This window comes from Acanthochromis polyacanthus, chromosome 8 (genome assembly GCF_021347895.1).
Source record: "Acanthochromis polyacanthus isolate Apoly-LR-REF ecotype Palm Island chromosome 8, KAUST_Apoly_ChrSc, whole genome shotgun sequence".
NCBI classification, from domain to species: Eukaryota; Metazoa; Chordata; class Actinopteri; family Pomacentridae; genus Acanthochromis; species Acanthochromis polyacanthus.
The window spans coordinates 13,199,159-13,209,870 of NC_067120.1; the positions used below are offsets into that span (position 1 = coordinate 13,199,159).

The following is a 10,712-nucleotide window of genomic DNA, read 5'->3' on the forward strand; positions in this document are numbered from 1 at the left end:
CAACTGGCAAACAAATTCGAACTTGTACCAAAAATCTAAAGAGGAAGGCTGCTTATGCAAGGCTAAAGGATCTGGTAGACCATCATCAACATCAGCATATTCCAAGGTGCAAAATGACTTCTCTTTGGGAGTGAATGGCATGGCTCAACCTGAAAACAGAACAAAAATTAAACATTAAAAATAAAATCTTGATCTGTTTCTAAACATTCTGTGAACATTTGAGGTAATTTCAACAAGAACTGCCAAAATTATTGGCCTGCGAAATGATGTCAAATGTTCTGGGACACCCTGTATAACATCAACTCCAAGGAAACTGAATGAAAACTGCAGTTTGAATAGACAGCGGCAGGAACAAAAGCCTTATGCCTCACTTTAATTCAGAGTTACAGATAGTGCAGACGTTACAAACCAGTGACAGTGTGATCCGAGTCACACACACTAATGCACTCAAGTGTGAAATGTCTTTACAGTATTGCTATATTCACTTCCCCCTCTCGCTTCAGCTTTTGTGGAACGCTGCTTCACGGATCGACCCAGTGTTCAGAGGGACTCCTCCTATGTCAACGCACTCTTTCTCTGCTCAGTGCACGGATCAAACACGTTGCCAGTCCTCTGTGTGCATCTCACACCTCAGTCTGTTGTCCTGAGAGCCTGTTTTTCCGATTTCCATCCAAAATTTGGTCATGTTACACGATTTTAAAAGTCCTGTTTAACCATAACCGACATCAATCTCTCAATCACTGAGAAAAAAAAACACAAAGAAAAGAGAAAACTAATTACAGTCATTTGTGACTGAGATGCGTTAGACTCTGTTGAACATTTGGGGTTGTAGCAGTCCCTCCACATCATCCTCGTTAAGCCCTTGTGAACTATGTTCCATTCGGCTGTGGTCTGTGGTCTCTTCACAGCAGTGCAGAGGACCTTCACAAGTCATTTGTCCATTTAATGTCTTTCTTGTCTTCTCTTTGACAAACTAGACGAGCTCAGGTTTTCCTCATCATGCGGCGGGTTTGCCAGATGTGGAACTTGCTATAGGCAGTCTGCAGCATCTCCTCCAAGTGCCCTGTGAGCTGTGGGAACGTCAAAGAGATTTAATACAGACGCTAAATGATGAAAGCCTCGGTGACACTGTAAATACCTCTGATACTTACATTTGTACTCAAGTACTGTCGCTGGATTTTCTCTTGAAAGGGACAAAGCTTGGTCACCTGAAATCTCTCGAGGTTTGACTTCATTTTCATCACCTTTAAGAAAAACAGGAAATGATAGGAAATGGAAAAACCTTAAGCTTAGGACATTTTGTGGTGTAACTGAAACACAGAAAGCTCAGTTTCAGTCAATAAAAGCAGGATTTTCTGCCACTAATGGAGAGAAAAAGAAATGGTAATGCCAAGGTGAAATTGCAATTTAACAGAAAAAAATGAGATTATTGTGATAAAGCTTGTGATCGTAAAAGAAACATGAAAATCTACATTTGTACAGGCATGAATACCTTTGATCAGACTTGTATTCTAATTACTATGTGTGAAATATTGTATATATGGAATATATATCTCTTGTTGGCTACACTGTTATGGACAACTGTGGTTTATGTTTGTAAATCAAAGAAATTCGTATAATTGATTTGTATGTTTGTAAGTACTTTTTAAAAATAGAAATGTCGGCTGATTTTCTTGTGTTGCCAAAATCATGAGAATCAGTGATCAAGGGGATAATATATAAACTGAGTATTAGTCACCTTCTCCTCCAAAAAGGGTGTGTTTACAGGAAAACAGGACCAGAAGTGTCTCAGTAACTCCCCAGCAGCAACATAAAGATGCCTCAGCTCTCCTTGAACCTCAGTGGGCACCATCTCTGTTAAAAAAAAAAGATAAGCTAAATTTTTCATATTAAACACAATAGGTTTAGCAAGATAAGACTCAGTTTGAGACAACAATCGATGATAAATAGGGGAGAAGTTTGACATTCATTGCATTGCTCAGCTGCATTTCAGCTTGAGCAACAGATGACAACAATTTTACAGTAAGTAATATTCATCTCGTTTATAAAACACACTTACGATTTATGGCTTGCTGTGCACCTGCCTGCATGAGGACGCCGCCTGGAGAAAGTGCTGCGATGGCAGAACTAGCTGCTGTGCTGGACAACACCTGCAACAGTTAATTAGCAATTCAACAATGCTGCAACAATAAAAACATTAATTAATCGAAAGAAAACTATCGGCAGAATAATCAACTACAAAAACAGCTCTTAGTTGCTGCCCAAAAACATTAAACACATTCTTGATTTAATTTGAAAAGCTCTTAATTATTTCAATATTAACTAAATCACATATTAAATTGAAAGGTTTGACTATATGTGCTTCATCTGTAATAATTTTAAGACTGGAGTAAGAATCTTCAGATTCCATTTTGTTACAATGTAAATGTTCAGAATTAATTCTAAAGTTATTTTAAAATACCAACTCAACTGTTAATCATTTGAAACTGGTGCCATTTCTATAAAGTCTCACAATAAAGTCAAGTCTTTTTTTCTTTTTCAACTGTTTTTGTCATTTAGACTGCCAAGACAGTATTAAGATGTTTCTCATCTTGGGGGTTTAAATTCTCACAGGAAGTTGGATACCTCGAGGTGTATTACAGGAAGATACTGTCCTCCTGATCCTTACTTAGATAAGTGTTGTAGTGGACTGTGTAACCATGAATGATTAAAAAATGATTTTAGCTCTGTCCAAAGGTCAGTGACTGTCGAATCATAACAAAGCCTCTTGTTTAGTTTGAGCAAACCTGATTACAGTCTGGTGAATGTGTAAATGCAGGATGAGATAAAACACCTGGTGAAGATCAGATGAGAATGATTTTCATATTACCTTTCAACCAAAACAGCACGATAAAAACACAGAAATGCAGTGTAGAATCTCACCTCAGTGAGGTTGGGTTTGTAATTCATCATCTCATGCCGGATGTAGTTGACAGAGTTGATGATATCCTGGCTGGTTGTATAGTGCTGGGACTGAAGCGGCACAGGGCCATGAGCATACCTGATAGAAAAAACAGAGACGTGAGAAACGAGTAACGATTACAACAGGATTGTTTTATCAGTCGGTGGCTGCGAAATAGAAGCACTGTACTCACTACTCTCATTCACAAAGACTCATTTTCTGTGACAGGCTGGTGTTGTGGCAAAGACACTGAGAGGGTTTTTAACAGAGTAAACAATGACTCTGAGACTGTAGTACTCTTATCTACAGCAATGGTGGTTTGTAATAATTGCGGAGGATGTCGGTGATCTTAATCCCATTCGAATGTGCCATGTCTGTAATTTGTAAAAATTACTGCAAATTACCTACCATATTTCGCAAAACTCCGACGTCCTGTGATAATACTAGTCCCATGCAAATGTGCATGTTAGTAATTGGTGGGTATTTTAGTTGGGGGTTTTTTGCACGCCTTTTTCTACCTCTTTCCCGGTTGAATTATGGAGACTTCATTGACAGGATTTTAGGTGGAAATGCAAGAGTAGGCCTATAAACAACAGGCCTATGGACCATTTGCAGACCAACAACAAGAGGGAAATTTCAGAGGATATTGAGTTGGATGACATGCGTAGCAGCATGCAGTAAGAAACATTTTTCTAGGCCTATTTTTCAGCAGGCTTAATACAAACGCCCTGACGGCTCATTATCCCGACAACGCTGCCCGCTGTTCTCAAGTCACGTTGCTGCTTTGACATATTTACTGTTGCCATGACGACTACATACCACGTTAACAACATGACAACAGTGGATGTTGCGAGGTGCACAGGGTTGACACCATATCACAGATGTGGGGGTGTAATTCACAAATTACTAGCGATCCCCAGGTAACACTAATCCTGTGTGAATAGTACATATGACGTATTTATCATGAAGCAGTCAAAAGTGAAAGCTCTGTCCAACAACTAACGCTCTTCCCAAATTTTGCTTTGTCGATTTTTGGCTGAGCTCAAATTTATACAGACTTTTCTCAAGCTGCCACAGCTCATCAACTACTAAATGTTTATTAAGTCTCCGCTAGGTTAATGAAAATAAGATGAATTAAGTGTTTCATTTCAAAAGATTTCACATCAATTCCAAAATAAAAATAAAATCATTTGGTTCTTTAGACTGAGCAATGTGACAATTTGGTTGACAAAATAAGAACTTTCCAACCCACCACCCACTTGTTCTGATAGATTTTTAGATAAAAGAAACAAAGAAAAACAGACAAAAGTTATAAAAATAAATGTGGACAAACTGTACCTGTCAGACTTCTTCAGGTTTAACGCGACTGTTTTTGGTCTGTTTTCCCTTTGCAGATCCTCGTATTCTATGGCTTCTTGTAACTTAACCTAAAACGTTTGCCAAGAGAACAAAATAAGTCAGACTGTTACAGAGTCACAGCTACATTTTGCAACAACTGGGCTACACATCTACAGGGCCATCAAACCTTCTTAACAGGAGGCTGAAAGAAGTCAGAATCCCTTGAGTTTCCATCGGTACTGCTCGTCTCACTAGCTTGGTCAGTCGGTGTCTCCCTTTAAAAACACAATACAGTTAGCAGAGAGGTGAAGACACTTAGCAGGTTGTTCAGAGTTGGTAAATCTGACTTTCTTTACCCTTTGCGTGAGCCCGCTGCCAGCACCATGGCACTATGATGGTTGAAGCGCTTTATAATGGCAGAGTTGCTGCTGTCCTTCACGCTCTTGCTTGCGTTGGAAGTTGAGGGTAGTGTTGTGCAAATTCCATAGCCCTGTGTCACAAAAATGCCAAGTTTTAAGGTAGAAGGGAGCAAAGAAAAGTAAGGCTGTGCATGTAAATGATCAATGAGCAGTACGCTGTGGCCGAGAATGGATAATTATCTCAGAAATTCTTACCTCGTCTAATGTTTTATCCTCCAACGACAGGAGGTCAACCAAAGGATTCTTCACTCCTTGAATCACCAGAGACTTTAACCCTGAATGAGACAGATTGTAAAACAGACTTGTGGCTCAGTGGTTTACTTGGACTAAAGTGATAAGACATGTACTAACCCTTCAAAAAAAAGGTTTAGAACTCTTACCTTTCTCATCCTGCTTGGCACACTCAGAGAAGATATCCTGTGTTCCTGTGTTGATGCGATCTCTGTGAAAATAATGGGACTGGAAAAAGCGCGTCCAGAACTCCTTCTCTGTCAGGTTATGAGGCACGTTTTCACTATACTTCTGCTTAACTGCAAGTACAAAGCAAGTTAACATAAATATATTAATTCCAATGTGTTGTACAGATGATGAGGAATACCAGGTGCTTAATTTATATCAAATACTGAGTAGAAAAATCTGCACCACATTAGTTTGTATCTAGCTAAATAAAGATAATCTTCCTCTTTGACTTCCAGAGAGTTAATCGGTAATATCTTTTAAGTCTTTGCGTAAAATAAAATCTGAGCAATCCGTGAGTTAATATGTTTACAGTTGATAGGTTAACTTTAACTGTTTACCTGCAGGGTACGTTCTGAAGATGGATTCAATAATGTCAGCCGTCAGATTATATCTCAAGCCGTTGCAGCCATCTGTCTGAGGTCTAATGTCGGCCTGTGACGTATAAAAATGATGTTTAGCCATACTGTCTGTTGCTAATGCTGAAATTATTCAGCGGTTCATGCTCGGTTAAGAATTTAATTGACGTTACGAAATATACTCACCAGAAAGGCTCCAGATATACCGACTTCCTGCTTGTTGTTGACCACTGCGGGGTCTGTGTTGTTGATGCCTCCTAACCGGTTGGCCCAGAATTCCTCAGCACTGATCACTTGGCTCACCACAAGGTCTTTATATAACTGGAAAAGCACCGGATCTTCTTGAAGCATCCTGCAGAGGAGAAAAAAAACATAACAGATAAATTGTTGAAAACACTTAAGTGGATGAGAAAAGTTTTGGTCGACTGAGTTTGGATTGGTCGGTTGTTTGCAGTCATGAATGGATATTATCGGTTTTACGACAAACACGTCGCATATGTTGGGCCGGAAATTTAAGATGTGGCATTTTGAGAGGGATAAAGACAGCCCTAAGAAGGTGACATGCAAACATTCATCTGCTTTTCATTGATCTTTAACGTGGCCTAAATATGTAAGCAGCATGTTAGCCACTTAATTGAAAGTTAGATAGCTTCAAGAAATGTAAACAATTCACACATGCAATGACGAGTCAACTATTGTAAACAACTGCTAGCCGATTAAGAGCATCTTTGGTTGTGAGGCGACCCTAAGACAATCAAATACTAATCAGATAGGAGATGTCTGGTTCCTTCCTCAGCTCATTAAATCAGAAGCATATACACTGTCCAAAAAAAAAAAAACAACGTCGTCACTTGGATTGAAATAAGCAAATATGCAGGAGAATTCCATTGGATAATTACTGCAGTGATGAATACGTTTCAGTTGGCAACAACTTATTTAACCCGAGCTGATGCAGTGAGTAGCTTCTCATTTCTTAAACAACCGTGTTTGAAGACATATGCTTTGTTTTGTTGAACGGGCAGTGTATGTTGATAAACTTGCAGTGTCTGATTTGAAAAGTGCCGGAGATAACCGTTTAACCATTTACTGTTTCTTTTATAATGTAAATAGCACACACACATCAGACTGCTGTTTATTTGAGACAAAACAGTGGCTGATAAATCATGTGCCCGTGTTTGCTTTTCAACTTTCTTTTAGTAAAACTAGCATGGCATATTTTCATTTATTGAACTTATTCATTAAAATGCAAATGCTGTTGTGTCTTGTCTAAAGGAACAATTTACAGCATGAGACATAAAACTGAAATGGCTCAGATGATAGGATCATAAAAAATGACTTCATCAACATCATCATCACTGTACAAGTTCATAAAAACCTACAATCTGAAGTACGCCGCTCTGCACCTTGAAAGTAAGACTAGAATTTCCTCGAGACTCCTCTTTCTAGTTGTTAAGCTGTTGCTGTCATGCATTACTGTGACTGATGCAGCCGTTTTAAAGCGATGAGGCCGGTGATGTGACTGGCTAAGCGTGAATACGTTGAGCAGCACACTCTCTGATGTATATTCCACCTCAGCCTACCCTTTTGCACAGCGCGCTGCTGCACATGACGAAACTAAAATAGCAGGTGTGCTTGAAGACGCCCACATAGACAGTGTGACCAAGACTTTGCCGCTCAACAGACTCTGTGTTGAAAAGACATTCACTGTCGTTGCAAAAGATTCAGATTAAATTTTTGCCTATTTAAGAGGCTGTTGTTTGTGGTGTTCCTAAGTTGTATTTTGTGTATCACCAACTCTATTAACAAGGTTGGACTAAATATTATCAACACCTGTCAACTCAAAAACAAACACCTTTCTAAAGGAATTCTACATGAATGAATCTTGAATTAAAGTTAATCAGTCATGCACTGCTCCCAATGTCAGCTACCAAGCTTCACACAAACACTAAACATCAGAGACGTTCTGACTTTGCTACCTTGTCTAGGCGCTCTGCTCCAAACCGATTTGTTCATACTGTGGATGCAAATCTTTCCAAACAGAGCGGATGTTTTTAAAAGGGTAAAGTATTTCCTAAATTTCTGTGCAGTGTAGGCACTTTTCTACACTTTTTTCAATTACTCAAACAAGAATAAGCTTTTTGGTTATGGATAGATTTGATGCAATGTTAAATTTTAGGTACACCAGAACAGAGGGCTGTTATTGAGATTACTGAGTTAGCGAGGAATGTTTAGCCTGAAGCTAGAGTTCATAATCAGTGTTTGGGATTTAAATCTACTGTAAGAAACACTACCCGTTCGCCAGGGTTTTTTTAGTTTGTAACAACTTGGTCCTCTCATTGTCACATTATTAGTCCAGTTTGTGGACTATTACCCCTTTACAGGAGCATACACAGCCTGATGAAAAAAACCTGAGTTAACAAACAAATTTGATAACCACCGTCATGATACCCATTATCTCTGATTGGGATTTTAGGTTTTATCAAGCCAGCAGTACGCTGAACTTCCCTCACAGTACAGGGTTTAGGTAAGCCACTGCAACTTGTGACTTGCTGGAACTTGTGAGAAGTATTGTCTGTGTAACTTATTCCTACACAGACAATACTTTTTATCTGGATAAAGTCAGCATTGGTGTTCTCATACATTTTGATGATAAGCAACAAACGATGGAATATTAGCAGACTTATCATTTTGGGACAATCTTGAGAAAACCGCCTGTTGTCTCACCTGTTTTTCTCCTCCAGCTCCTTGTTGGCTTTCTTCTTAAACTTGGGCAGTAGCTGCTGCAGCAGTTCCTTGGTGGCATCTCTGTCTTTGAGCGCACTGCTCTCATTGGCAAAGTGGAATGTGGTGCTCTCGCCGGTGTGAAGGACCAGCTGGAGCTGAATTTTGGCTTTACCATCTGGGCTGATCTTCTGACCTGTACAGAGCAGCAATACACCAACACACGAGTGTCTTAGCACTACTTGTAATTACAGCTGAACAGTTGGGGAAATATATCCATCCATCCATTATCTATGCAATACTTAATCCTCATTAGGGTTGACAGGGGGGTGGAGCCTATCCCAGCTGACTTAGGGCAAAGGCAGGGGACACTCTGGACAGATCACCAGTCTATCACAGGGCTACATATACAGACAATCACACTCACATTCACACTGAGGACGATTTAGAACTATCAGTTAACCTCAGCTTGTTTTTGGACTGTGGGAGGAAGCCGGAGTACCCGGAGAAAACCCAGGCATGCACAGGAAGAACTTGCAAACTCCACGGAGAAAGATCCCAGGTCGGGATCCAAACCAGGGATCTTCCAGCTGCAAGGCAACTGTGCAGCCTGGAAATATATCTAACAACAATTTTTCTAAAAGATTCCAACATCAGGTTTTAAAATCAAGCTCAAGTTTAATGTTCACTGTGTATTTTAAAACATGAGATGGAGCAGTAGCACATAAGATACTATTAAAAGCATGACTGTTTTTCTTAGTTTCCTGATACTGTTAAGTGAATATCTTTGGGTTTGAGACTGTTGGTCGAGTAAAACAAGCCATGTGACGAAGAACTACAACTACTGATCAATGGGTTACCACAACAAAATTAATCGTGACATATTTCAATAATCAATTAACTGTTTTGAATAATTTTCGGGTAAAAGTGTTTTCTAATTCTAGCTGTTTAAATGTGATTATTTCCTGATTTCCTTTGCTCTTCTATGACAGCAAGCTGAAGACTCCTGCCTTGACTGTTACACAGTGTGAATTTGTAAAACCACTGACACGAGTGTGTAAACTCTAGATCTGCAAAATGTACAAGATGGCTATTAAAAATGAGACTGAGCTTATGTCCGTTCAAATACAGTGTGCATTCCAGAACCAAAGAGGACACATTGATCAAGATGCAAACATAAACAACCTCTGAAAAATTCAATCTGCTCCAACTGAGCAAAGCAGAGTAAAGGCATTAGTCTCATTACTTAGTAGCCAGACCTCATAAATCCACAGATGTAAGCTTTGCAATTTGCTTATTGCACTGGTTAAATTTTTAATTTCAAATCTATTAACTTCTGATTTAAGGGTATCAGGTACTCACATCGAATATCTGCATACAAGTGGCTGACTGTGAAGCGGTCCTTGCCTTCGGGACACCAGGCTACTCGCTCAGCCATCAGGTAAAGTGTGCCATCCTGCTTCCTCTGACGGACCTTTTTCACCACCAGCAGCACCTCCTCTGACAGTGATGCCATGGCTCAGACAACTGAGAAAACAGACGAACTCCCATTGATTATCCACAATAATCATGTTATAAAGACCGACCGTGCTCTGACACATTGCCACATATGAAAGAATAAAATGATGAACAGTATGAGATGTGTGTTAGCCAAGTCACACGAATGTAACGCTCTGACCAAACCGTCCTGTCCTTACTCGACCTGTAGTTACAGATTTAACACTGGCAACATGAACGGCAGCAACAATAAAGGGACTAGTTCACCACTCTGAGATATGGAGCTCTCTGTGTGATGAGCGAATGATTTGAGCTCACAATGTCCTGAGTACATGTTCCGTCTCCTACAACACCTTTATCCGCTGCTACGCAACCTATATGCGCTTTAAACACCCGCAGGTCGCTGCTGTGTTGACAGTTTTATTCTGTGAACTTAGCTGAGCAGCCTGACGTTAGCTAACGCTCCCAGGGAAGAAGAGAGAAAGCCTCCGAGAGAAGTCGGCACGAAACTTACTTTACCTCAAAATAAACCGACACTGCAGCGAACACCTCGCTTCTCCTCAACGCATAATCACCGGGTAATGTTGTCTCGAATGTAAAAACGACGCAAGAAATTACTTCTAACTGAATTTTGTCGACTCTAACAGTAAGCGATCTGACTTCAGCGCCGACATGACTGCCAAGCGGTGCGTAACACTAAAAATGTTCCGGTGGAATGAGGCAGTGAAGAAATGTTCCGCTACGAGACGGGCCAACTCTTTAAATACCGAAAGACAAAGAGAATATTGGCAATGCAGTTTTATGCAAATGAACAAATAAGACACTATAAATGACGGTTCTTTGTTTCACTACTTTTAATTAATCTGTTTTATTTAAGAAATTACGTGTTTTCATATTTCATATCTTTTTTCACTTTTTTGAGTCTGTCACTGTGACATTGCCTAAAAAATGTATTCCCTTTATTCAGCAATTCTGAACGGT

The 10,712-nt window shown here is 39.7% G+C and overlaps 1 protein-coding gene across 1 annotated transcript; it reads right to left on the minus strand.

The window, feature by feature from the left end:
* Nucleotides 1-345: 345 nt before the first annotated feature.
* Nucleotides 346-10,433, minus strand: gtf2h1 (general transcription factor IIH, polypeptide 1). The gene is made up of 15 exons (XM_022221935.2): nucleotides 10,251-10,433; nucleotides 9,597-9,761; nucleotides 8,238-8,430; nucleotides 5,700-5,865; nucleotides 5,496-5,589; nucleotides 5,079-5,228; nucleotides 4,894-4,973; nucleotides 4,636-4,769; nucleotides 4,467-4,554; nucleotides 4,280-4,368; nucleotides 2,923-3,040; nucleotides 2,060-2,150; nucleotides 1,739-1,854; nucleotides 1,152-1,244; nucleotides 346-1,070 (listed from the first exon to the last, which is right to left on the minus strand). The coding sequence occupies exons 2-15, from the start codon at nucleotides 9,748-9,750 to the stop codon at nucleotides 984-986; spliced, it is 1,653 nt and encodes a 550-aa protein (XP_022077627.1). The 5' UTR covers nucleotides 9,751-9,761; nucleotides 10,251-10,433; the 3' UTR covers nucleotides 346-983.
* Between the last annotated feature and the right edge of the window lie 279 nt (nucleotides 10,434-10,712).

What these genes read in the sequence shown, in the direction of transcription:
- gtf2h1 (XM_022221935.2), bottom strand. Translation starts at nt 9,750, where the DNA reads ATGGCATCACTGTCAGAGGAGGTGCTGCTGGTGGTGAAAAAGGTCCGT. An exon ending in GAGCTGGAGGAGAAAAACAG is followed by an intron (nt 5,866 to 8,237) that starts GTGAGACAACAG and finishes TCTCCTCTGCAG; the next exon opens with GATGCTTCAAGAAGATCCGG. An exon ending in GACAGTACTTGAGTACAAAT is followed by an intron (nt 1,071 to 1,151) that starts GTAAGTATCAGA and finishes ACGTTCCCACAG; the next exon opens with CTCACAGGGCACTTGGAGGA.